Below are 26,964 nucleotides of genomic sequence, written 5' to 3'. Positions count from 1 at the left end.
GGATATGTTCCAAGCAAATCATTCTTTTGGCAAGCAGACTGGGATAGAGAGGTTATGGTTGGGTTCTCCTAGAGGTCCCAAAGGGCCCCAGCCTTCAATGTGCCTGACTTGTACACACCAGCCGACACTGGCAGTTCAGTCGTCTCCAAGTTCCATAGCCAGGAAGGCATGTGGAGGCCCCATAGGACTGGTGAGACAAACATGTGTGTCCCTGTCTCTGCCAGACGGACCCCTTCTGGACGGCCAGTTCCCTGTCACCGTCCGACCACAGGGAGGCCCAAAACCAGTCCATCTGCAGCCTAATGGAACTCTTGGAGCTGGCCAAGGGCAATGCCACGTTGCTGCTCAACCTGCGTGACCCGCCGCGGGAGCACCCCTACCGCGGCAGCTTCCTCAACGTCACGCTGGAGGCCGTGCTGCACTCGGGCTTCCCCCAGCACCAGGTGAGGCCCTGCAGCCCAGCCCCACCCAGCTCTGTCCCCAAGGAGCTGAGCTCCGCCCAGTCCTGCCCCACCCGCAGGGAGACCAGGCCTGCCTGGAGTCCCGCTCAAGCAGTAAACTCACCGTGTCCCCTCTCCAGACCTCAGGGTTCCACATTTGTGAAATGAGGGTAGCATGCCCCACGCCTCCCTGACAGGGTCATCATGGGGCCAAGAGGGAAATAAGAAAGGCGTTTAAAACGTACAAAGGAAAAAAATAAAATGTACAAAGGGCAGGAGCAGGGCCAGATTCTTCGGAACATGGTACTTCCATGAAGTGTTACCTACATGATACCTGGGGATCAGAAAAATACGATTCCAACTATGAGAGCACACAAGACGCTGGTGGCCACATGCACAGTAGCTGACATTTGGGGCGTTATCGGTCTTGTCCTGACTAGGGTCTGGAGGGGGATCTTCCTGAGGTGTTGCCAAAGCAATTCCCAGCCATGGCTGGGACCAAGTCATCCCCCGGAGGTGGTTACTACCTGAAAGCTTTCACTGCGTGCCAGGTCCCGCCTCTTTTAACCCCTCCAGGTGCTCCACGAGGGACACACACCCTAACCCCATCGTATAGAAGGGAAATCAGAGGCTGCTCCTCTCCTGCCTGCAGGTCCTGTGGCTGCCTAACAGGCAGAGGCCCTTCGTGCAGAAGGTGGCTCCTGGCTTCCAGCAGACATCGGGCTCCAAGGAGGCAGCTGCCAGCCTGCGGAGAGGCCACATCCAGCGGCTGAACCTGCGCTACACTCAGGTGTCCCGCCAGGAGCTCAGGTGCCCACCCCATCCTGCCCAGGCTCACCCAGAGAGGACTGGACACACAGGCTCAGGGTTCAAAGAGGAGAGGTTGAGAACATCAGGCAGACCTGGGTTTGTATGTGAGCTTGGCCCTCTGAGAGCGGAGTTTCCTTCCTCCAGGGACAGTTTTGAGGACGGCGTGAGGTTGTGAAGGGCCATGCTTTACAGGCTTCCCACACTGGCCAAAGGGCCGACCAGCCTCTGTCCCTGCCCCACAGGGACTATGCATCCTGGAACCTGAGCGTGAACCTCTACACAGTCAATGCCCCGTGGCTCTTCTCCCTGCTGTGGTGCGCAGGGGTCCCGTCTGTCACCTCTGACAACTCCCACACCTTATCCCAGGTGCCCTCCCCCCTCTGGATCATGGTGAGTTGGGGATTGTTGGGGGTCCAGGGAGCTGCCTATGGCTTCCAGGGCTGGGGGGCAGGCTCCACACCCGGGCTCCCTCTAGTGAGGTCTCAGGGGTGGGGGGAGCACCTGAGGGGACAGGCTTGAGGCATGAAGAAGATTCTCCTGACCTCTGGGCCTGCACCAAGGTCTGGGGGTAGGAGGAACCTTGGCCTGAGCCACATGGGGAAAAACACCAAAGGCTCTAGACAAATAAACAACTACTTGGATTTTGGGGGGGTTTGGAGATTATTATGTTTTGTTTTAAAGGAAGGGAAGTCATTGGGAAAAGAGGGCAACGAGGCAAAACATTAAAATCTTCTCAGAGATTACAGCCAATAAAACCAGCTTTCAGTTGGTTGACCGACTGAGCACCTGAAGACAGGCCTGTGTTCCAGTCCCAGCTCTGCCAACCAGGGGGCTTGGGGAGCCCTTGACCTCCCTCCTGTGCTCCCACTGCCACTTCCCTGAGGTCATGAAAGGCAGATGGAGGGTCTCATTATGGCTAAGATGATGCCGTGTCAGTGAATCAGATCTAGGTTTTGGGTGGTTAGCTCCATCCCCGCCCATTGTCTTTTAAAACCTCTGAGGGCTCAGCTCGGACTGAGATGAAATAACTGACTGGCAGCAGTAGCTATGAGCACACTCTGATTCAGGCCACAGGAACTGACCAACAGCAAAAAGTGCCCTAGCCCACCTCCACAGTTTACCTGAGATCAAGGGGGTGTGAGGCCTGGCTGCTCTGCAGGCTTCACCCTGCTGGGCCCCTCTCCATGGCCCCCTGGAGGGGAAGCTCCCACACTCCGCACCCTACAATGACATGTACTCTTACATGCACATGGATGCCACATACCTCTTCACATACCCACCTGCGCACCTGCTTGTCACGTCACACCCTCTCATTCATCTATCTGTCTTTCATATTTTGGTTCTTGCATTAAGCCCCTTTAAGCACATAAATCCTCTAGGTTTAAAACACACCACCTCTACAGTGAACACTGCACAGATCTCTTTTATCCTACACACACACCCCACCCCAAACCCCAGGCCCACTCCTACAAAATATAATCTCAAGCCCCCAAGCCCCCTCCAGGTCCTCCTCTGCCCCTCCCTGATGGTGACGTGCGATTCTCCTGCCCATGGGCCCTTGGTCTGGAGCCCTGGTCTGGACCAGCCGTGACTGGAAGCTGGTTGTGGGCCATCTGTCCACAGCCCCCGGACGAGTACTGTCTCATGTGGGTCACCGCCGACCTGATCTCCTTCATCCTGATCGTTGGCATCTTCGTGCTCCAGAAGTGAGTAGGCCCTGACCACCTTCCGCGGCCCTCCCTGCCTGAGACGGGCCAGCTCCCGCCCCCAGCCAGGTGAATGCCCTCCTGAGCCCTGGGCCGGGAGATATCCTTGCCAGACCACCCTGTTCAGGGGAGAAGGAGGCCTCCCTGTGGCCCCCAGCCCGTCCCCCTCAGCCAGAGCCCAGTGGCTTCTGGAATGAGCACCCAGCCGGGAGCCCAGAGCCAAGCTGGACCAGGATGTGCTGTGTAGACTCTTTGGTGAGTTTCAGCTCCAGGGGGGGCTCCTCTCTAGGCTTGTCTCCCTGCCTGTCACCCAGGGCACAGGTTTCCACAGCACTCGGGCTGGGCTCAGACCTCCCCACCTACCCTCCAGGACGACAGCTGGGGGTGGTGGTCACAGTGGGAGTGGGTGGGTCCTGGGGAGGATTTAGGGCCAGGCGGGGCCCCAACCCAGCCATGAAGTAGCAGGCTGGGTTTTACTCTTGACTGATGTTCTCTCTCTGTCCCATACTGCTCTGATCCGGCGCATGTCCCTCCTCTCTCTCCCCCCTCCCCACTCTCTGCTGCACTCTGGCATCTCACAGCTATCACTTGATCAGGTAATTCTGGTGTGGTCCTCCTCCTGTTCCTCTCTCTCCCTCCTTCTCGCCGCCCCCTCTCCACCTCCCTCTGAAAGGCTGCCTCCTAAGGAGCCCTAGGCCCAGGTCACCCTCCCATACACCTCCCCTGCCTGAAGCCGCCTTCCCATCCTTGCTCTCGTCCTCTCCCCTGCAGTCCTCCCTTCTCTCTCCCCACCTTGCTGTGTGTGTCCCTCTGCTCTCTCTCCCTCCCGCAGACAGGGAACCAGCATTTCCTTGCAGGTTGCTGACCTGGCCTCTCTCAGCACCAGAGCGTCTCCCTCTGGGGAGGGGCTCTGCTTGGGCCACCCCCCACAGCCTGGCACTTTGGGCAAGGCCTTCCCCAGTGCCCAGCGCACAGCCTACCAAGTTCTGTTTCTCCCTGCCACCTGTGGCCCTCCCACTCCCAGTTTGCCTTTCCCCTCGCTCACTCTGTTTATCTTTCTCTCCACCTCTCTTCTTTCTTTCACTTTCTGTCTCTGACTCCCACCCCACTGCTCTCCCCCCATGAGCACAGCCTCCCGTACTTTCCCCTGGGAAATACCCCCAGTGGTTGAGCTTCCTGTCCTAGATGTACCTCACTGCAGAGACACGGGCCTGACACTTTCCTCCTGCGTTTAACGTTAATTTCCAAGATGAGACCTTGGTCTTGGGGGTGCAAGTTCCCTTTGGTCAGGTGCCTTGGGCCCTCCTAGGTCAGTCATCTTCACTGACCAGCTTCTAGGAGGAGGAACTCTGTGCTCACTGACTGTGGGACTGAGCCCAGCAAAGGGCCATTTGCCTGGTCCCTCCACCATCCTCTCAGTCGGCAGATGTCCACATGTGCTGGCTGGTGCTGTGCTGGGCCTTCTTCCCCAGGGTGCTCCACCGACACACTGGGCCACTCAAGATACAGCCAGGGCGGCATCATCGTCTTCCTGGGGGGTCAGGCAAGGCCTGATGGAGGAGAGGACCCTGGGGGAGAAGTTCATTTCCCTGTGGTCCTCATTCTTCCATTCATTCACTCAATGATACTTAGAGCACCCACCACACAGCAGGCATTGGGCTTGGTGCCAGGCACGCAGCGATAAATAAGAGACCCTATTGCTGTTCTCAGGGATGCGTAGGGCGGCCAGCCCAGCCAGAGGTTGCCTTCCCCTTTGCCTCCTGCTTTCCCCTTGTCTGTCTGCTCTGTTCATCCACCTGTCTGCCTGTCCATCTGTCTGTCCATTTCTGCTGTGCTGATCCCATCTGGAAACAACTGATTTCCCGTGGAGTCTGGGCTCCCTCCACCCACTCCAGCAGGGCGTCGGGCCCTGGGGGGTTGGGTTTTTGTTTCCAAGCTGATCCCCACTTCCCTGAGTGGGGTTGGGGGTCCGGTGAGTCCTTCTGTCTAGGTTGCAGGAAGAATCTAAGTTCAGAGGCCAGGGATTTGGGGCTAGTTCAGAGGAACTGTAACAGCAAGAACTGTGCCCTGAGCCGGACGAAGGAACCCAAGTCCTCCCGGCTCTGCCTGGTCCCTGCACGCCCTATGCAGCCCCACCTCTCAGCCCATTCAGTTTTGCTCCCACCTTGCCCCAGCCATTAAAGGGGTAATGCTCTGGCCTGTCCCTCTCCACTAGGGAATATGCACCCCACTCTTCCAGGGCTGTTGGAACAGAGCAGCAGCAGGCCCCTCCCCAAGTCACTCCAGCACCCTTGCCTTGTGATGCCATGAAGACAAGCTCCCCGCTGTCTCCCCTCCCCTCCCTGCTTTCCTTCACTTCCTCTCTGGGGTTCCTCACTGGCTTCACTCAGCCTGGTCCTGATGATGGAGCTGTAGGCGACATCAGCTGGGACTCCCCAAGATTGGTTTGCACTCCAGGGTGGGTCATCAGTCATGCCTGCTAAGCCCCCACCCCCAAATTTGTCCAGGTGTATAACTGGGGGCACCTGACACATACCTAACCAACCCCTAACCATCCTCCTGGGCAAGGGGAACGGATCTAGGGGTCTGGAGGTAAGAGGGCTGGAGGGCCCTGGCTGACAGTCAGCAGACTGATTCAGGCCCCAGCTCTGCCCTACTCTGGGCCTCAGTTTCCCCGTCTGTACAGTCGGACAAGAGTCCTGCTGGTCTCTCAGGCCAAATCCAGAGAGTCTGTGGAAGTGGGAAGGATCCCTTCTCCAAGGAAAGGTGGGGAAGGACCTGATGCCCACGGGGCCATCTCTGCAGGTGGCGCCTGGGTGGCATACGGAGCTACAACCCCGAGCAGATCATGCTGAGTGCCGCGGTGCACCGGACCAGCCGGGACGTCAGCATCATGAAGGAGAAGCTCATCTTTTCAGGTGTGCAGCTCCGCAGACAGGTTGAGTCAGGCTCTGGGCTCTGTCCTCTGCACCCCACATGTGCAGACGGGTGTGTGTGCACACATTTCACACACAGCACATACAGGTAGGGACACGGCACAGACATAAGTATACCCACCTAGCTTCATGCTCACACTGGTACAGGGGCACACATACACATACACACACGGAAATGCATACCCGTCCACATGCAGCCATCAACTCCAGGTCCTGTGGCTCAGTGTCAGCCCCAGGGGTAGTGGGCAAGGGTGACATGCAGGGGTGGGGGAGGGCTGGAGGCCCATCCTGCCATGCTGGTTCATACACAGACCCCACAAACGTTGATTCCACCCCTGCTTGCTGCCTGTTGACATTCCCAGATTGATGGAGGAGGCAGCTGTATAAACAAATACATGGAAAGGTAGGTGTCACTGAGCTCTAATAGATAGGGGTGCTGAGCCAGAGTGGGGTACAAGGAGGAGAGAGGGGTTCAGAGTTCCCTGGGGCAGTGAGGAAGGTTTTGGGGCCCACTCTGTGAGGAGGTGATGTAGTTGAAATGGGAAGGAAGGGTAGGAGGGTGATGGGTTTGAGGTGAGGGCTGGGCGAGCAGAGGGAAGGAAGGGCATTCGAGGCAGGAACAGCATGTGTTCAGAGGTAGTGAGGGAGCACTCCTTGCCATGGCTCGAAGGCAGGGCCTCTGGCTGACTCACCCCAAGATGGCGCTGGGGAGGCACTTCGGCCTCAAGTGTGTGGTCAGGAGCTTGGGCTTTGTTCTGAAAGAAGAGGAGGGTAACAGACAGATTTGTCTTTGGTACAGTGGGGCTGTAACAAAGTACCACAAACTGGGTGGCTTAAAAACAGATGTATCGTCTCACAGTTCTGAAAGCTAAGAGTCCATCATCGAGGTGTCAGCAGGGCTGTGAGGGAAAGATCTGGTCCTGGCCTCTCCCGTTGCCTTGTAGATGCATCTCTGTGTCCGAAGTTCCCCTCTTTACAAGGACACCAGTCATTCTGGATTAGGGCCCACTCTAATGACCTCATATTAACTAATTACATCTGCAATGACCTTATTTCCAAAGAGGGTCACATTCTGAAGTGCTGGGGTTTAGGACTTCACTATACGAATTTGGAGGGAACACAATTCAATCTCTCTTTTTTCTTTTTTTGTTGGCGCCACAGGGCTTGTGGGATCTTAGTTCCCTGACCGGGGATCGAACCCGTGCCCCCCTGCAGTGGAAGTGCAGAGTCCTAAACACTGAACTGCTAGGGAATTCCCCACAATTCAGTCTCTAACGAGTGTGGAGGGTGGGTTAGAAGGGGAAGCTGGAGGCAAGGAAACCAATAATTCAGATGGGAATTGTGGGAATGGAAACAGGAGAGGAGAGATTTGAGAGATATTTGGAAGCCAGATGGACCTAGATTCAAATCCCAGCTTATCCCCCGAGCTGTGTGAACAAGAGCATATTACCTAACTTCCCTCACCATCAGACTCCTCCTCTGTAAAATGGGCTAGCTCCCCCTCACAGAGTACCTGTGAGGGTTAGTGCCACGCCTGGCCCAGACGGGTGCTTGGTAAATGCTGCCCGAGTGAACCAGAGCCCAGTGGGGGGTGCTTGTGGGTTTAGTGGGGCTGGCTCCAGCGACTGTGTGAACATCCACTCATTTATTCACTCTTTTATTTATCCCTTCCTTCAACAGACGCATGCCAGGCCCTGTGTTAGGTGCTGAGGATACAGATTCTTGCCTTTGGGGTACTTAATTCCTCCTACCCTCGCTCAAAAACCCTCCTTCTCCTGGGAGCCTTCCCTGAGCACCAAAGCGGGGTTGGAGGGCTTCCCCTGGCCTCCCACAGCTCTCTGGCAACACTGGGGAGCTCCTGGAAGGAGGAGTCCCCAGGCTCCTGTACTGTGCCTGGCCGAGGGAAGTCAGGAGGGGCGGGTAGCATGAATGGCAGGCAGGAGGCCAGCACTTCGGCCTGTCAGGTTCTGCACCTCCCCGACCCCCGCCTCTCTGTAGTACCAAAGGCCATTCATTTACCTAGCACCTTCTCATCACTGGCCCTGAAGAGTCGCCGCAGGCCTCACCCGCTGCCCACTCCTGGTTGAGAGGTCTTCTCCAGGAACCTTCAGCCCCACCAAGGTGCTCTGAGTCCCCTTGGGGTGTGCTTAGCTCCCCTCAGCAGACCTTTTCTAAGCCTCTGCTGTGTGTCCAGGACTGTACCAGCCACTGGGGACACTGATGCCCAGACCTCATCCCTGTCCTTGAAGTACTCCAGCCGATGGGGGCCATAGATGGTGACAATACAGGTGGGGCAGGGGGGAACAGGGTGGTCATGAGGAGGCCCCAATCCCAGCCTGGGGGCAAAAACAGAAATGAGAAGAATTTAGCCAGATTTTAAGAAAAGGAAGTGTTATCGGGAGGTCATGCCCAGGAGACAGGCCAACATGTGCAAAGCCCTGAGGAGAGTAAACACATGCGTGCCAAGCTTAAGAGGGTGCAGATAGTTTTCTGTGGCTGGAAGGTGGAGTTCCAGGGAGAGGAGACTGAAGTGCAACCAGAGTGTTTGCAGAGACTGAGAAGGGCCTTGAATGCCAAGCTCAATAGCATACCTGAAACCCGAGGTTTCATTCCTCCTAGTGGCTGACCAGGAGTGGCTCCAGGCCACCCTTTCCCACCGCATCTGCCAGCCATCTATCCACTCCTCTCCTCCCTGCACTCACATTCTGCCTCCTTCTGGCCCAACAGAGATCAGCGATGGCATGGAGGTCTCCGATGAGCTCTCTGTATGTTCAGACAACAGTTATGACACATACGCCAACAGCACCACCTCCCCTATGGGCCCCCAAGGGAGCGGCAGCCGCGCCACGACCCTCACAGACCGGAGTGGGCGTTAGCTGAAGACCCGTCTGTCCAGCCTGTACCTCATGTGGAGACAGGGGAAGCCCACAGAGCTGGAAGAAGCACGCTCTGGGAGCTGGCTCCACAGTCTCCTTGTTGGCTCCAGCCTGTCAGCTTCTCAGATGACCCTGCGGGCCTGGGGCTCCTTTTTCTGGGAAGTTTGGGGCTCGGGACCTGGTCCACTCTCTGAGGCCCTCCCTTGCATCCTGACCGGGAAGCTTTGAAGGGTCACTGGGCCATGCCGTGCCCCCTGCGGCAGTGGAGGACGTAGAGCCTGCGTGTGCCCACGTGTGTCTGTCCTCCTGTCTGTGCTGTGAGGAAACCACCTTCTCTGTGTTTCTCCTGCCTCAAGGGCCTGCGCTAGGCCTCTGCCCCAGCACCTCTGCTCTTTCATCAGTCTCAAAGCACAAGGAAGCTTGGCCCAGGAGCAACGCCTGCTACAGTGGTGGAGACACTCCTCCCCTGCCAGCCTCCTGCTGCCGCTGGCCCTGCCCCAGGAGAGGGTCCGAGCCATATCCCCTAGGAGCAGCTGGAGGTGGCAAGAGCAGGCTCGGGGCTGCTGGATCCACACCCAGGAGATCCACAGACTGACATGACCTCAGGTTCCCACGTCAGTGGCCAAGGGCAGGGGCCACCTGCGAAAAGTGTTATGGCATGGTCCGGGGTGGGTATGTGGCCAAGGAGGCCTTCAGCAGAGGAGCCTGAGGGGCCTCGGCCAAGATGATTAAAGCTGCCATCTTGACACGTGTCATATCTGAATTGTCAGTGGGAGGGTGGGGACAGAGCTTGCTGGGTTTGGGATTCGGGTCCCATGACTGAGGAAGAACCATTCTCAGAAATGAATGGGAGAGTGGCAGGGTGGTGGAGCCCCTCTCCTGCATCACATGGCACGGGGGCTTCCTTAACAGCACTGGGCTTGGGGGCAAGTGTCCCCATGTTGTGGTGGAGGAGACAGTCTTGGAGAGGTAAAGTGACCATCCGGAGCCACACAGCTTAGAAGTGGCAGAGCCAGAATCCCACTCAGGCTGTGTGCCTTCCGTAACCAGCTGGGAATGGTAAGGCAGATGGGGAGGGCTCCCTGGTCCGATGTAGGACTGGGCAGTGGGACGAGCAGGTCCCTTCGTGGCCACATGGAGGCTTTCTGAGATCCCTGGCCTATGGAGGGGCAGGCCCTCAGCCAGGAGTTGCCTCTCCCCCATGGCGGAGGTTCAGCTTTGAAGAGGCCCATTCCCATTCCTGGCACAGTGGGGCACCTGGGCTGAAAGCCAAAATACAGCCCCTGGGACCACAGATGCCCCTGTCTTTCAGTCCTTGGACCTCTGCCCTCTGCCCTCCATGAGAAGGGGTCTGTAAATCCCATCTTTGTCATAAAAGTCTGCATGGTCTTGGGTGTGTCCTAGGGGAAAGGAGGGGACTGAACCCCAGTTTCTTCCTACATTAAATAAACATGGTGCTTCCTGGGAGCCAAGGGATGTGTCTCTTCTCCAAACAGGGGCCTTCTGGATAGAATTCTTGGGGTCTGGAGCCTTCAGGGAGGAAAGGAAAAGAAACCCCTCCTAATGCTGGAACCCAGACTGGGCCCCCCACATTAACCTCTAGGACTGCCCCTCTGGGAACTATCGGGGGACTCACCCTCCTTTCCCCCTTTCAAACATTTGCCAAGTGCTCCCTTCCTGGGGCAGAGGTCAGCTCCCGGCTCTCCCTGGGCATGAAGAAATGTACGTGAAACCTGGACTGTCCAGGCCAGCAGTGGGGCACACTGCCCTACCCAAATGCCCCAGTAAGCTCCTCTCCAGTGTCTGGCAGGCCTGCCCAGGAAAACGGAACCAATCTTTCATGCTAGCCCCTCCCTATCCAGTCAGTGCCCCAGGGTCCACTGGCTAGCATGTCCCAGGCTCCTGGCTGGCCACACTTGGGCAACTTGAGTCATCCTAAGGTCTTTCAGAAGCAGGGAGAAGGGGCTGGGAGTTCTGAGTGGAACAGCCTGTCGGCATCCCACTCTCACCAGGGCCCTACACTGTACCCCTCCACTCCCCAGTGCAGAGGCAGTCCAGCGGTCTCCCCTCACCCCAAACAATGGAAGGAGGATGGAGGCCATCCCCCAGCTAGGCCGATAGCTGAGCCCTTCACCCTCAGCTGAGCCCACAGCCTGTGGTCAACCCTGGCTCGTGTCCCTTGACCTGAGGAGTTACTGAGAAGGCCACCTTCCCAATGCCCTCCTCGTGACCTCTCCCTGTCTACTGAGGACAGCCTGACTGCCCTTAACAGGGAAACCAGAGACAGGGCCTCTCCCTTATTGCCATCTCCACAGACCCACTCCTTGCTTCCTCCCTTGGACCTTAGGGGGTGAGGCCTCTCCAGGCCGAGCCCAGCCTCCACCTTCGCCAGGGCCCTCCCTGAACCCTCAGCCCCTCTGTTCCAGGTATTTAGGTGCCCAAATCTCTCACATCCTTTAACATACAACAATATATACAATCCCTTTTTAGGGGGAATCAGGATACACCATTCCCTGGAACACAGTCCCCAGAGCAGACCCTCCCCCAGGCCTCAGGACACATGCTTGGCCGTCAACACAGTGACCCCTCCCATCACTTCTAAGCCTTGCCAGGGGCGGGGACAGGGCGGTTCCTGCAGGATCCCAGCCTCACCGAGTCCAGCTGGCAGATGGCTTTCACTTACAAACCCCTCTTGAGTTCACAGCACCTGAGTAAGACAGGCAGAGCAGGAACTATGACTAGACTATTGCTCCTGCCAAGATGAAGAGCTGGGGCTAAGGGAGGCTTAGTGATCTGCCTGGAGCAGCACAGAGAATCCCGGCAGTACCAGTACCACCTCTCAGGTGCCCTGTGCCCATCCGGGCTCTCATCAAGGCATCCTCCTCCCAAACTGCTGCCCTCTTCCGTGAAAGCAGATTTCCTCACTTGCCCCACAGACACCAGGCCCTATGGCCCTTCGTAGAGGCAGCAAGTGAACAGACACCAGCCTATGGAGCTGCCTCCCTCTGGCTCCAGGCCAGCCCAGAGCTGCCTCGTTCTCTCCCCACGCCCACCAGACTGGCCCAGCACCACCATGCCCACTTCACCGTGTTCCCTCCACGGTGGGTACACTGTCGAGGGAAAAACACCTCAGCCATACCATACCACAGACCCAGGACCACACGCTGTCCACACACACAGTCCACACGACACAGCCCCCCGGTGTACGCAGACAGACCCCTGTCACACACAGAAATGATCACAGAGAGATGCTGACACAAAGACAGGAACACACAATGCATATAACCAGATACACAAAGTCGCACAATGACACGTCTGCTGTCAAGCAGGAACACAGAGCACAGAGGCAGGAGGGATACCTAGACCTCTAAGCTGTGCAGTTACATTCTTAGGCACACCTACAGCTACTCAATGACACCCACCCCGATGCCACAGTCACCACGTCCCCATGCACTCCCACACGCACGTACAGGTACCCTGGAACGCCTGCATGCGCACACACACACCCTCACATCCATGTATCACTCAGGGGCACAACCAGCACCAGGTCACCCCCAATCCAGACACACGGATCCGAGGTGCACACACAGTCAATCCCACGCCTACTCCTGGGTCCTCCCTTCTCCCCCTCCCAGGGCTGATCCAAGAGTAGAACAAAAGCCCTGTGTCCCCTCCTCCCCTTCCCCCTTAACTCTCCTCTCTCCCTCCCCCCTCACCCCACCCCATCCCCCCACCCCCGTCAGCGTCCATCCCCTTTGTCCTCCTGCAGTTGAGCCTGAGCGGGAGTCCAGGCAGAGCGGCAGGGACATTGTGCCCAGGCTGTCAGGGGTGCAGGGCGGCAGGACAAACAGGAGTGGTCAGTGCACGAGCAGCAGCTGCAGAGAGCCTGGGAGAGGTCATGGCCAGGTAAGTGCCAGGTACATCTGGGGACTTAGGATGCAGGACTCCCCTGGCTGTGTCATGTCTACAAGTCTGAGTGTGTGTTTGTGGGTGTATGTGTGACTGTGAAAAAGAAACAGGGTGGCATGTCAACTTCTAGGGGCTGGGTACCTCAGTCTGTGTCAGCACCCTTGGCCTGAGGTGCCTAGACTCTTAGCTGGGATAAGAGAAAACTAGATCAAGCCCTGCCTGGAAATCCCTACCTTTCATGTTCCAATGGGTTGTCCTTTGGCCCCCAGACTGGAAATCCCTAGGGTGGAAACTGGGTCTGATGTCCCAGTGTGTCCACAGTGCCCAGTGCAGGAAACAGCAGGAGAATGAATGAAAAAGTACTGGCACACTCCCCAGGAGGGGACTCCCTCCCTCTCCCCTGGCAGCCCCTTGTGCCGGGACATCTCTGCAGAGAGAAGTCCCACCTGACGCTGATGAGACCTGCCCTCTTGGATGTCAGCTGAGAGTGGGCTGCCTTCTCAGCCAGTGGAAAATAGAATGAAGGCAGCATGCTCCCATGACCCCTATCAACTCCTTCCGGTGGTCCTGCGCTGCTCCCTGGGATACACCCCAACCTTGGCAAGTGTGGCTGAGCCGCTAGGCATGCAGAGTCCACAGCCAGGTGGGTTCAGGGCCCAGCCCCTCTACTTGGGCAAAGTAGTTAACTTCCCGGGACCCTGCCCATCAGGAAGCTCATTTCCTCTGATGCTAAGACAGGGGATTCACCACACTGGATGGCCCAGGCATAAACAGTGAAAGCCAGACTGACTCCTGGGCAAGATCTGACCTCCAGGGCAAAGCAGTCTCAGGGAAGGCAGAGCAGCTGGGATCAGGAGAATGGAGGGAGAAGCAAGGAGCAGAGAGCAGAGGTCTGCTCCCCTAGAGTAAGTTGCTACATAAAGGTGTGTACTCCTTGTCCCTGGAAGTATGCAAGCAGAAGCTGTATGTTCATAATGGCCAAATCATAACCAATCCGTTACAGCCCTTCAGGCTACAGAATGCTTTCACAAACACCCCTCCTTTGATCCTCACAGCAACCTCTGAAGGGCAGGTTCCATCTATGTGATTGTTTCCTCATGACAAACTTAAAAAAGAAGAGGGGAAGAAGTCTAAAGAAACTCTTCAGGTTTGTGAGGGTCAAATGAAATTACGTACATAAAAGCAACTAACACATGTGGTGTGCTCCCTTCCTCTTGGGTAAAAACATGTAAGGCAACATTTGTTGAGTTTGTACTGTATACCTAGCACTTTTCATACATTCCATTTCACAGTCAACAAGTCACCACAACCATGTGAGAGAGGCATTATGACCGCATTTTAGATAAGGAACCTGAAGGGGAGTAACTTGAGCAGGTCACACAGCGAGTCAGGGGCAGAGGCAGGATTAGCACCCGGATCAGTCCTTAGAGCCAGCTCTTTCCACTCCCCCACAGGGCTTCCTTGAGAACAGAAAACTTACGAAAAAGGTCAACTTCCCTCTCAGCCTGGGCTCTAACCTCATGTCCTCTTTCCCTCTGGGCCTCTGCACAGGCTGTTCTCTCAGCTGGAGACTTCCTCCCTCCACTCCCTTGCCTTCACCTGGCTAATGCTACTTATCATTCTCAGTCTCCTAATGCTCTGTACTTCCCCATGGGACCCTGCCACACTGCAAGCTCCAGGAAGGCAGGGACTATGTCTTGTTCACTGACTGGCACAGAAAAGGCTCTCAATAAATACTAACTTAATGTATTCACTCGACCTACTATGGGCCAGATCCTGTACTCTTGGGGAGGAGCAGACATTAAATAGAATAATCAGGGTGTGGTCAACAGGGAGCACCTGTCGGAGATCCCAAGGAGAGTGGACGGGGTGAGGAGATGGGGGTAGAGTTATACCCCCCGCACATACTGGATCTCTGTGGGGTCGATTGAATTCCTTGACCAAAGGCTACAGCTCCTGTCAGAGGGCCCTCCTTATACAGATATTTTGTGCAGGTTCCAATAATCTCCGCCTTTAGACCTTGGGGAGGTAAAGTCTCCCTGCTATTGGTAGCCATGTGGCACTGCTCTATCCCTTGTGGGAGTCCCAAAACACTGTCTATGCTTTTGTAAATCCTTCCTTTATTAGAATCTCCTTAAGTTACCCCATCTGAGAGCATGCCATCTGTCTCCTGCCAATACTGATAGGAAAAAGCTTAGCACGTCTGAAGAACAGAAAGAGCAGTATGGCTGATTGGGTAAGTGGAGGAGGAGGTGGTACAGCTAAGACAGGGTCTAGACCTTCAGGTAGGCTAGGACTAGCTCACTGAGGCCATTAGGAATCTTGACGGGTGGACGGAAGGAAGAGTGGTTGCATGAATGAAAGCACACTAGTTAAGATAATGCGTGCCTGCCTGAGTAAACCAGTGAACCAACGGAAGGAATGGTGGGTGAGAGGCCTCCTGCCCTCTAACCGGGCCCCAGCCAGGTGGATTTGCCGACGACGCGGTCTGTGTTCTCTGCCCGGCAGGACGCTGGAGGGCCCGGTGCCGGAGGAGCCGGAGCTGGATTGGGGCTCCGAGGAGCCGTGCGCGGGGTCCTGCCACGCACAGCGCATCCTGCAGACCCTGAATGCGTATCGGCGGAGCGGCACCCTCACCGACGTGGTGCTACGTGCCGGCGGCCACGACTTCCCATGCCACCGCGCAGCGCTTAGCGCGGGCAGCACCTACTTCCGCAGCCTATTCGCGGCTGGGCAGCCAGAGAGTGGCCTGGCTATGGTGCCCGTGGTACCCGAGGCGCCGGGCCCTGCCGGGACAGCGGTGGCGACGGCGCTGGCCGTGGTGCTCGACTACCTGTACGGAGCGGGCGTGCGGCTGCGCGCGGAGGACGAAGCGGCCGCGGTGCTGGCGCTGGCCGAGCGACTGGGCGTGGCAGGCCTGCGCGAGGCCTGCGCGCGCTTCCTCGAGGGTCGCCTGCGCGCCGCTAACAGCCTGGCGCTGCGTCGCGTGGCCGCTGCCTTCTCCCTTGCCTCTCTGGCCGAGCGTTGCGGCCGCGTGCTGCGCCAGGCCTTCGCCGAGGTGGCACGCCACGCCGACTTCTTGGAGCTGACGCCCGACGAGGTGGCAGCGCTTCTGGCCGACCCAGCGCTGGGTGTGGCGCACGAGGAGGCCGTGTTCGAAGCGGCCATGCGCTGGGTGCGTCACGACCCGCCAGCCCGCCGCGGACAGCTGCGGCGCTTGCTGGAGCACGTGCGCCTGCCCTTGCTGGCGCCCGCCTATTTCCTGGAGAAGGTAGAGGCTGACGAGTTGTTGCAGGCCTGCGGTGAGTGCCGCCCGCTGCTGCTAGAGGCCCGTGCCTGCTTCATCCTGGGCCGCGAGACCGGCACACTGCGGGCCCGGCCGCGGAGGTACGCCCTGCCCCCTCCCTCCCAGCTGCCCCTTGCCTCCTGCCCTGCGTTATTTCCTATGTTATTCCCTTGTTCAACCGCTCTCTCAATCCGCCATCATCCTTTAATCCTATCACTTGATCATGCCTCTTGAATGAGATTGTCATACATACAACAGACATTTCATAGGCTTGGTGCTGGGTCCTTAAAGAGTTCACAGTCCAATGGGGGAAATGCAGGGATCTCACATCTCGTGCATTCTGCCTCAGTGCGGACTCAGGAGTGATTTGGAAACACCCTTTACCCTCAGGGAACACAGTCTAGTAAGGGGTATAAATAGGCAGGGCTTGGGGGGAAAAAAGAAAGGCTTATTCCCACCCCTGGAACACCAGACCAGAAGACTTCGGGTGGAGTAGTCAAGATGGTCTGTCACCCTCACAGGAATAAGGGACAGACTCTGTCTTACTCATCACTGTATCTCCAACAGTAAGCTCAGGGCCTGGTGCAAGATGTTCAATATTTGTCAAAGGAATTAGGTAGGAATTGGCTAAAGGGTTTGGAAATTCTGGTGGGGTCAGTGGGAGGGAGAATGATTTGCTGAAAGGGCATGTAGCCTGGTTCAATGGATTCAGTGATTAGGGGATAAGTTTAGGAGATGGTTATAGGAGGAGGGACACAGCAAAATTAGTCCACAATGGAGGTCAGAAAAGGGTGAAGAGAATGAGTTAGTGGCACGCCAACTTGGGCTTGAATTCCACCTCTGTCTCCTACAGCTACATGACTTTTGCAAGCCAAAGTCAGGATTAAACAAGGTGATTTTTCTAGGTAAGGGTAAGGACTCTGTAAAGATTCTTTTCTTGTAACTTAGAGGTCAGTAGAATGGGGTAAGGAGTAGTGCCCCTCTTCCCCTCAATAGCCAGAGGGGAGGCTGAAAGTGGCAGAGTCCAGCATGCGGAGGGTGGGGAGCAGAAGCGCACGGAAGGGCAGCAGGACCATACAGTGCAGTCCATGAGCGGGTGAAATAGGGCTGAAACACGGGTGTAGGTTAACCGGCATTGGGCTTGTCCCCACGCCAGATTCATGGACCTAGCTGAAGTGATCGTGGTCATCGGCGGTTGCGATCGCAAGGGGCTCCTTAAGCTGCCGTTCGCCGACGCCTACCATCCCGACAGCCGACGCTGGACCCCACTGCCCAGCGTGCCCGGCTTCGCGCGCTCAGAGTTCGCGACCTGCACTCTCCGCAATGACATCTACGTCTCTGGTGAGGGCGGAGCCATAGCCGGAGTCCCACAGGATTGGCTCATCACTTCCCGTGCGCCGCCCTCTGTTCTTCCCTCCAACCAGGCTATAGGAGCAGATCGGTCCTGATAACCTACAGTTACTGGCTGAGGTGGTACTGCAGAGCCAATCACTGGTGTGACTCCACCCTTGCAATGTTGACTTCAACTCAGATTAGTACTCATCACTTCTCTTTAGCCTAGCATGTGCTGTGCATTATGCTAAGCAGCTTACATTAGTTATTTAATTCCCATTACAACCCAATTTTATAGGGAAATTAAGAATTTCCCCTGTTGTCTTGACAGTGGCAAAGATCGGTTTGATACCAATGGATGGTGCACTCCCTGAGATTCGAGCCCTAGAGACTCAGAGAATAAAACACAGTCCCTGCTCCCCTGGGGATAGCAAGAGAGCCTGGGAACAACAGCTGCTTCTCTCTCCCTAGGAGGCCACATCAACAGCCGTGATGTGTGGATGTTTAGCTCCCATCTGCACACCTGGATCAAGGTGGCCTCACTGCACAAGGGCAGGTGGAGGCACAAGATGGCGGTCGTGCAGGGGCAGGTAGGGACACCCAGCAGCTGCTGCCTTGGGCTCAAGGTAGAGATCTATGGACTGACTGGGGGAAGTCCCTTTACAATCCGCTCTCTGTAAGAAGGGATCTGAGGCCCCCAAAAGAAAAAAGGACTTGCCCGAAGTTGCATAATGATGCTAATGCTAATAATGACAGTAATTACTGTAATAGTACAGCCTAGTAGCAGGTGGTCAAGGGTGTGCGCTCTGGGGCCGACGAGCCTCGGTTTGAATCTTGACTCTGTCACTTAAGACCAAAAAGAAAAAGGAAAAATAAAATCTGCCAATTATCTTTGCAAGCTACATCCCTAATGCAGAAATGCAAATAAAAGTGCTTCTTAGGATCACTTAAGTAAGGTGGTAAACCTTTAAGAAATTAGTAGGTATTTTTATTAAGCATCAACTTGGTGCCAGTTATTTTACAGATCTAATCTGTATTCAACACCCATCCTACAAACCAGTATCATCCGGTTAGTACAGGAAAATCTGCTAAGGGAGGTTCAATAATGGGGAGTCAGGACGAGGAGCTGGGATGCGCCCCTGGTGGGATAGTTTCTCCACACACAGCCAGAGGCTGTGGGGCCGAGACGCAGACAGCCCTGACTCTTGGCGACCCCCTCATCCACAGCTGTTCGTGGTGGGCGGCTTCGACGGCCTGCGGCGCCTGTGCAGCGTAGAGCGCTATGACCCCTTCTCCAACACCTGGGCTGCTGCGGCCCCGCTCCTAGAGGCAGTGAGCTCAGCTGCCGTGGCACCCTGCGCCGGCCGGCTCTACGTGATGGGGGGCGCCGGGCGGGACGGCGTCAACACCAACAAGGTGAGCTGGGAGAGGGCGGTGGAGGCCTGCTGTGTGCCTGGCGCAGAGCTGGGTCTTTCATGTCCTCGTCCACGCACTGAGGAGTCATCCCCATGTTTCAGGCAAGGAAATGAATTCAGAGATGACCCAAAGGTCACACAGTAGGTCTGGACCCGAATGTTTGGGCTGGTGCCATATGGGTTTCAGAGATCTAAAAAATTAAGTGAGGGCAAGGGTGGGACTAGTTAAAATGCTTTTCCTCCATTCCAAAATACAATACACTTGGGACTTCCCTGGCAGTCCAGTGGTTAAAACTCTGCATTTCCACTGTAGGGGGCATGGATTCGATCCCTGGTCGGGGAACTAAGATCCCACATGCCACGTGGTGTAGCCAAAAAAAAACCAAAAACCACTCATTATTGAAAATTTAGAAAACAGAGAAATAGAAAAAAGAATCATCCATAATTTCACCACCTAAGGATAACTACTACCATTAATATTTGGTGCAATGCCTTCTAAGCTTCCTCTGAGTTGACTTTTGTTTTAGTTTTAGTAAAATTTTGTATTCTGTTTTTTCTTGTTCCAAGTATAAGCACTTTATACATGCTTAGAAACTCTTCACAGCCATCATTTCAATGTCTGTGTAACAGTCAATGGAGTGGATGAATCACAGTCTACCAAATTTTCTATTGTACATTTAGGCTTTCTGTGAATAAAAACTGATCTTCGTGTGGCAGCTCCCTCCCCACCCTGATGGCCTCACAGGCATGTGATCCTGAGATCTGACTCTTTCCCAAACTAGGATCTCTCACCCTCCTCATTCCCCCTCCACTCCCAGCACACCTTTCTGGGCTGGCTGGGGGAATGCCCTTTAGCACCTTCTTGTGCAGCACTGACATGAATAGGCCATTCTGGGGGTTTCCAAAGACACAACTGAGGAAGTAGGGAGTAAGGTGAGCAGGCAACTACAGGTATGAACCCTCAGAAATTGTAGGCGTCATAAACACCTGTGAGCCTAGGAGGCCTGTGGACAGCTATAGAAATGGGGGCTGCGAGACATCCCAGCTGGAATCTGGTCATGACCTCAGCACACCAGGGAGGAAGAGGGTTGACAGTATATGCAGCCAGGAATGCATCTCCATGGGGGACCTGCTCTGAGAACCCATGCAGACGGTATCTCCACCTCCTGGGATACAGACCTCTTCCTGGACCTTGAAAGATGAGAAGGCTTTTGACAACGGGAGTCCAGGGGGAGGAGCTGGAATGTGGAACCAGACTGAGCACACGTGAGGGGAGACACACATGCTCAGGCCTGGTGGACACAGGCATATGTGTTGAATGAGTCCCCTTGACTGAGAGAAATAGGAGGTGTGGGCAGCAGGGCAGTTGAGGGGCAAGGCTTCACCTCTGCCACTCCTTCCTCTCAGGTGCAGTGCTTTGACCCCAAGGAGGACCAGTGGAGCCTGCGGTCACCAGCGCCCTTCTCGCAGCGGTGTCTCGAGGCTGTTGCCCTGGAGGACACCATCTATGTGGTTGGGGGCCTCATGAGCAAAATCTTCGCCTACAACCCTGGCATGGATGTCTGGGGGGAGGCAGCTGTCCTCCCCAGCCCTGTGGTAAGTGGAGGGGCCTGGGCACAGCCCTGGCACTGGTTCCATTTAGGAGTAAAAACCCACTTCTAAGGATCTGGTTCTCAGGTAGTGAGTCCTGTGTCTGACTCCATGCTACGCGGTTTTACTAGGCGGTAGTTCTCTAGCTTTGTCCCACAGTGATAATCAGCCTTGGGCTTCAAAGATAAGGAGACTGGCCTTAGAGAGGTTGAGGCCATCAGTTAAAGCCATGTACGGCAGAACCTAGAACCCCAGTCCCAAGTGCTAGAGCTTTGGATGGGGGGCTTGGTCTCAATGACCCTGCAGTCTCTCCTGATCTGTAGGCCACCAGGTGGTAGCTTACTGTTGGAGGAGGGGGGAGAATGGAGAGGGGACTTGGTAAGTTTCCCTTGCCTCAGTGATATCAGAGAAGGGAGGTCTAGGCCCTGGACGTTCCACCCCTGCATTTCTTGCCTCCCGGCACTGTTCTGTTCCCTCTCCAAAGAGACTATATAGGGGTATGGATGGATTGGTGATCCCTGCCAGTTCTGATCTCCAGTGATTCTAAGAGCCTGAGATTTCTGGCTTCTCTGAGTCTGGTGGTAATTATTATTGGAGTGCTTACTATATTTCAGGCACTATGTAAAATGCTTTACATGCTTAATCTCATTAACTGTTAAGGGAACCTTATGAAGAAGGTACTATTATTCTTCTTACTTTGCAGATGAGGAAACTGAGGCCCAGAGAGGTGAAGTGACTTGTCTAAGGCCATTCATTTAGTAAGGGTCAAGCCAGAGCTTGAAGTCAGGTCCACCCAATTCTTACCTCTTTACCTTCCAGACTGCCTACTCATATTCTGTGGGTCAAGGTTTTGTTGTCTGGCCTGGCCAGCTAGGGACAGAGGGAGCTCCCGGCTGGACCCTATAGCTAATTGTCTTTCTGTCTGTCCACCCAGGAGAGCTGTGGCGTGACTGTGTGTGATGGGAAAGTCCACATCCTTGGCGGGCGGGATGATCATGGGGAAAGCACCGACAGGATCTTCACCTTTGACCCCAGCAGTGGGCAGGTGGAGGCCCAGCCATCCCTGCAGCGCTGCACCAGCTCCCATGGCTGCGTCACCATCGTCCAGAGCCTGGGCAGGTGACTCATACTTGAACCAGGAGGTGGGGAGGGGAGGGAGAACTCAGGTTCACCACTGCTCCCCTCATGGCACCTCGGTGTAAACAGCCTCTTAGCTTACTGCCCCTTTTCTTGTAGAAATAAAACCTCCTTCAAAGGTTGGGTCTGTGTTCCAGCTCAAGCCTCCTTTGCCTGGAGAAGTAATGCCCAGTATCTGCTCCCTGCTTTGACTCTTTACAAAACACCTTCATATGTTATTACCTCGTTTACCGTCATAATAGCAGCGTGGACATTTTAAAAAATTATGAAATATTTCATGCATAAAAAGAATATATTTTGTATAGTTTAAGAATTATAATAAAATAAATGTGTTTCCACGACCTAGCTTAAGACATAGATCACTAGCTTAAGAAATGCCTTTGTAGGCCCCTCTATTTCCAAACCCATCCCTTCGCACGTTCCTCCCAAGAATTGTCACTATTCTTAAATTTCAGATTATTGGCACTTAAAAAAAAAAACTTTTAGTGAGCTAGTTACTAATATCTGTATTTTACAGAGAAGCAACTGATTTTAAAAGATAAGGAGACTCACCCAAGGCCACATACTTAGTAAGAGGCAGAATCTATGACTCATAGATTCCATGAAGCTTTAGAATCTATGAGACACTTCTGGCCAGGATGGTTCTCCCTTTCTAAACCACCCTCTCCAATTCAAACACCTATAGCAATGATAGATAAAATTAAAAGCCAGACAACTGAGGCATAGGCTTGTAAGTAAGCAAACATGTCTGAGGACCAGAAACAGAATTGTAAAACATAAGGCAGAAGCTCAAGCTCCTAAATTCAGATTCTGGGATAAAGGCTTTAAAACCAGGATGACAAACCAGGATCACTGCTAGAAGCCTGGGCCAAGGTGGGGCTCCCCCGCTCATGAAAGAAGCTGAAACAAAACAGAACAGTTGTAGAACCCTGAGCAGCCTCGGGGGTCAAGACTCGCAGTAAACTGGAGGCCCCCGGTAGTGGGCACCAGAGCCACAGGCCTCTAAGACACCAATGAGCCCAGCTTTGCACCTGGATGTGTGAGATCCCCAACATCAACGTGGGGTACAAGCTCCTGATGCCATTATAAGTGCCTGGGTTGGTCTGGGGCTGAAGGGCAGCAACATAAAACTGCTGGGTCGGGAGGGGTGAACTCAGTAGAAAGAGAGGGAACAAAGGACTGATGCCACAGACTCTGTGAATCAAGGCCCAGCGGTTCAGATTCTGTGCCTGTATTTCTGAGGCCCAGAGGAGCTAGCCAGGCCCCACCTGGGGCTCCCCTTATTTGCACTCAGATTGCCTTCTGAAGAGCTGTCATCTGCTCCTCCATCTCCTCCAGCACAGGGCCAGCACTAAGCCCCTAGCCATTTTCCAAAGCCCCAGGGCCCTGTCTGCGGGATCTCTCCAGCTGGGGCTGACCCATCACAGAGCAGCATAAAGGCCCGGGTCCCAGCTGAGCTCCTACCCTCCGATTATCCCAGATTAGGGAGCCTGTGACCATCTGGACACAGCTGATAATGGCAGAGGGGGAGGGGAGTGGGGTAGAGGCCCAGCCTCAGAGCCTTCCTGCTCCCACCCCATGCACAACACCCAGGACAAAGCAAAGGTGCTGTACTGCTTGCTTACCCAGGCGAAAGCCGGAGTGGAAAGGGTAGGGGCAAATCCAGGGCAAGCTCTCCCCAGAGACATGGGCATCTTACCCAGGCTCAGCACTTCTGTGTAGCCAGACAGATTGCCCAGTTTCCCCCATGATGGCCATTTGTGCCCCAGTGCTTGCTCATGCAAGTGCCAATGCCCTTTCCTGCTCTGTCTGCCTGGGCAGACCTGACACCATACACCCAAGAGCTGACCACTCCCTCCCTGTACCCCTTCCTTATCAGCCCTTCTTCCATCACCTGACATATGGCCAGGCCTTCGTGTGACATCTCTGGTCTCTCCTGACACACCCATAGGATGCCTCTTGAGGCAGGAAAGGTGTCACCTTCATCTCTGGGTCCTCCAGTGACTGGAACAAACCCTTCCACTGAATACCTTAAATCAAGGTTTCCTGGATTTCTATCTCATAATACCTGTGAGGTAGTTACTACTGCTCCCCTCCCCCCCTCCCACCTCCGATTACAAATGAGTAAACAGACTCAAGAGTTGTGAAGTGACCTGCTAACTAAGGTCACAAGGCTGGTGAGTGGTGGCAGAGCCAGGATTCCAACTCGGGTCCAGCTATCTCCAAAGTCTGCTTCCTCCATGCAGCCTCTGCTAATCTGAGAAAATGGTGTGGGGCACAGCAAAGCAGTTGTTTAGAAGTAGGAGATACATCATTTCCACGTGGGAAATTCCAGCTTGACAGGATACTGTCCCTGACCTTCTGGGCTCCCGACTTGATGAGACATGGTGCTTGTCCCTGGTGAGTGAGGCTCACAGAACACAAGCAAAAGGTGACAGCCACGGGTCCTAATTATAAGGACTACTGGTTAGATCGAGACCATATACAGAGGATCCCCCTGGCTCCTAGTCCACTGCTCTCTGGCACCCCAGGCTGCCTGCTGAATGTGAACTGTTACCATTCAGTTCAGAGGGAAGCCAGATAAGTCCATGACCCCTTAGCCACACACGGATTTGCCATCTTCTCACCGGCTGAGAACAGAGACAACTCTTGGTATGCAATCAGAAAATGATGAACCCAAATTTAATTTTTGAGTTTCTTTTTTGAGTAGATCTATTTGTAAAGATTGATATTTTATGACTGTAATTCTTTCTTAGCGGGCTTTCAAAGAACAAGGAGAACTTTATTTCTTACATAATAGAATAAAACTTTCTATTTTGTAATCACTATATGGACTTGTTGAATTCTTTTATAAATCTGAAACATATCCATGCTGTATATGCTACCCACCCATTAGTACAGGAAAAAACATAGTATATGTAGAGTTCCCTACTATCTGCGGTTTTAGGTAACCCCTGAGGTCTTGGAACGTATCCGCTGCAAATAAGGGGGGACTACTGTATTAAGTTGTTCAAGAGGAAAGATTTCATCACACAATTCTTTGTGACAAAAACCTGGACTATCCCATTTTGCTCAAAGACAATGTGACAGTATGTATCTTTTATGATGACTATGCCCCCAAATTTACTTGGTAGTTTGTTACAGTTCATAGAGACAAGCTGAAGGCAGCTGTACATAAAGATGAGTGGAGAAAAACAGATGCTGTAGGAATTTTTAAAATTCATTGGTCATCTGAATTGACCTTTATAAATCTAAAAGTGAAAATGTTTTAAAATTATGAAGCAAAGAAAATGGCTATCCTCTCTTCAACAAAGTTATAAGCAACCAATTTTTTTTTTTTTTGGCGGTACGCGGGCCTCTCCCTGTTGTGGCCTCTCCCATTGCGGAGCACAGGCTCCGGACGCGCGGGCTCAGCGGCCATGGCTCACAGGCCCAGCCACTCCGCGGCATGTGGGATCTTCCCGGACCAGGGCACGAACCTGTGTCCCCCGCATCGGCAGGCGGACTCTCAACCACTGCACCACCAGGGAAGCCCCAACCAAAATTTTTTAAGGCACTGCATGTTGACAATCCAAGTGTAATACAAAACAAAACCAAAAAAGCCCCAGAAGCTAGAGCTTGTTAGAGATGTATTTGAAATCTGGAATCAGCAGCTACAAGATGAATACCTTCACTTCATGGCAGCTGATAAACATTTCACTGCCTTCAAGTAACATTGCTCATTTGGGGTATATATCCTTCTAGACAATGAAAATGTGAAGTTGTTTGCTGTTATAACTCATATATGTCTATGTATGTATACACATACAAATATATGTATATATGACAGCTCTACTGAGATACAATTCACATACCATAAAATTCACCCATTTGAAGTTTACAATCCAGTGTTTTTAGTATATTGTTATGCTGTTAATACTTGCTAAATTTTAAATATTTTGGATACTTGTTAAAATTTATCATAAAATTGACTTTCACTTTTCCTTTATTCTTACAGTGACTTAAAATATAAAAGGGGGGTGTTTATGGGCCCAGGTGGTAAATAGTGATGGCTATTTTTTCTGGTATATTAAGGGTAAAATCAGTGAGTAAAAGATCCATTTCCTCTGGTCCCCCTCCTGATGGGAAAGCAGCCCCCCTACAGTACCTATGCTCTCCCTTCCCCTCCCTCTGTAAAGCAAATACATTATTAAAGGTTACGGGAGCCCTACCCTCTCTCTAGGCAATTTTGGATTTTAATGGCTCCAGCTTCTCTGGTTCACCACACAAAGGACTGTCGGGTGCAAGCTCGTCATGGGGGCAGTCAATGGCTTGCCAGTGAGGGCAGGATGAACCCATCATAGCTGTCCTCACCAGAGGACAAAGGCCCAGCTGCACCTGGCCGGCTGAACTATTAGTGCAATACAGGACTGAGCAGCAGAAGTGTGGTTTCATTTGAATTTCAGAACTACAGGTCTCCATCTTTTTTGTTGTTGTAGAAATAAGAGTTTGGGATCAGATAAGTTGTTGCCAATCTAGGATCTCATGTTACTTGTTCTCAAATGAGAAGTGGTAATCTCTCTGAGACAGTCTAAGTACAGCTGACCCATGAACAATATGGGTTTCAACTATACCGGCCCACTTATATGTGGATTTTTCTCAATAGTAAATACTATAGTACTGAACTACCCGGGGTTAGTTGAATCCACAGATGCTGAACAGCAGATATGGAGGAACCGCATATACAGAGTTGACTGTTAAGTTAGGGTCTGCACCCCTGATGCCCCCATTGTTAAGGGTCAAACTGTATTTTCCAAAGCCTAAGATGTATTGCATGGGTTAATCAACACTGCTATAAAATGAAGTTAGTAATAGAATCTGCCCATAACAGGGATGTTGGGAAGATTAAATGATACACCCACAGCAGGCTCAGGGCATATAATAATCTATAACAATAATCTCCTCACCATGGTCATGCTGCTTATCAAGTTATAAATGTAGCTTTGATTAGTAACAAATAGAGAAATGGCTTAATAGCCATTTCATAAAATAATGTCAAGATCTCATGTCTCTTAGGGAGAAAATAGTAAGAAAAACTATCTTTTGAGACAGAAAATGTTGACTATCAACGATACCTAAATGTTTTCTTGGTCTGATGTTGACAGGCCTTACTGACATACAACAGCTTCATTTATACGTAGCCACACTGGAGCTCAGAAACAATCACTAAATGAAACACGGCACAGAAAAAGGCCATGTAAAATGGGGCTAGTGATACCTGCCCAGCTATGCCCACTTCCCTGTAGAAGCAGAAAGCATGGCCCCTGTGGTCAGGGCCCTTACAGTTAGGATGGGGAGAATCCATTACCATGAAGTTAGCTATTATTGATTTCCAAGAGGATAGATATGCTAAGTAGGTAGTAATAACAGCTAGCATTTACTGAGCACTTGCTATGAGCCAGGCACTGCTAAAAACATGCAGATGAACAGAGGCACAGGTATGTAACTGATGTGCCCATGCTTGTACTGCTAAAAGTTGTGGATTTAA

The 26,964-nt window shown here is 53.4% G+C and overlaps 2 protein-coding genes across 15 annotated transcripts in view; both read left to right on the top strand.

The window, feature by feature from the left end:
• GDPD5 (glycerophosphodiester phosphodiesterase domain containing 5) overlaps nt 1–8,768 on the top strand; it is a 92,389-nt gene extending 83,621 nt beyond the window's left edge. For 7 of the 9 annotated variants that reach the window (XM_049712927.1, XM_049712924.1, XM_049712926.1 and 4 more), the window contains 7 exons: nt 225–443; nt 1,093–1,250; nt 1,493–1,640; nt 2,874–2,956; nt 3,538–3,552; nt 5,762–5,874; nt 8,620–8,768. In XM_049712927.1, coding sequence (XP_049568884.1) covers nt 225–443; nt 1,093–1,250; nt 1,493–1,640; nt 2,874–2,956; nt 3,538–3,552; nt 5,762–5,874; nt 8,620–8,768 — 885 coding nt within the window. Of the gene's footprint in view, nt 1–224; nt 444–1,092; nt 1,251–1,492; nt 1,641–2,873; nt 2,957–3,537; nt 3,553–5,761; nt 5,875–6,203; nt 6,296–8,619 lie in introns of all 9 variants that reach the window. The other 2 variants (XM_049712925.1, XM_004279804.4) reach the window with 2 other exon arrangements.
• A 602-nt stretch (nt 8,769–9,370) lies between these two features.
• On the top strand, nt 9,371–25,416 carry KLHL35 (kelch like family member 35). Of its 6 annotated transcripts, XM_033405744.2 has the most exons (8): nt 9,371–13,320; nt 13,733–13,824; nt 15,186–16,064; nt 17,120–17,304; nt 17,767–17,885; nt 18,523–18,711; nt 20,118–20,306; nt 21,235–25,416. In XM_033405744.2, exons 2-8 carry the CDS (start codon nt 13,775–13,777, stop codon nt 21,421–21,423), a joined length of 1,800 nt encoding a protein of 599 aa, XP_033261635.1. In that variant the 5' UTR covers nt 9,371–13,320; nt 13,733–13,774; the 3' UTR covers nt 21,424–25,416. The 6 variants fall into 6 exon arrangements, with proteins under 6 accessions (XP_033261635.1, XP_049568877.1, XP_049568879.1 ...); XM_049712920.1 differs by having other exon boundaries at nt 9,371–11,869; nt 12,538–16,064; XM_049712922.1 differs by lacking the exon at nt 13,733–13,824 and having other exon boundaries at nt 9,371–12,674.
• The last annotated feature ends 1,548 nt before the right edge of the window (nt 25,417–26,964 follow it).

Source organism: Orcinus orca, chromosome 8 (assembly GCF_937001465.1).
Source record: "Orcinus orca chromosome 8, mOrcOrc1.1, whole genome shotgun sequence".
Taxonomy (NCBI): domain Eukaryota; kingdom Metazoa; phylum Chordata; class Mammalia; order Artiodactyla; family Delphinidae; genus Orcinus; species Orcinus orca.
The sequence above is the reverse complement of the archived record's forward strand: the minus strand, read 5'-3'. Positions and strand labels throughout refer to the sequence as shown.

Excerpts from the sequence above, each read along its gene's own strand:
- KLHL35 (XM_049712920.1), top strand. The coding sequence starts at position 15,031 with ATGAATGAAAGCACACTAGTTAAGATAATGCGTGCCTGCCTGAGTAAA. Across the intron at positions 16,065-17,119 it reads CTGCGGGCCCGGCCGCGGAG|ATTCATGGACCTAGCTGAAG; the intron begins GTACGCCCTGCC and ends TCCCCACGCCAG. Across the intron at positions 18,712-20,117 it reads ACGGCGTCAACACCAACAAG|GTGCAGTGCTTTGACCCCAA; the intron begins GTGAGCTGGGAG and ends CCTTCCTCTCAG.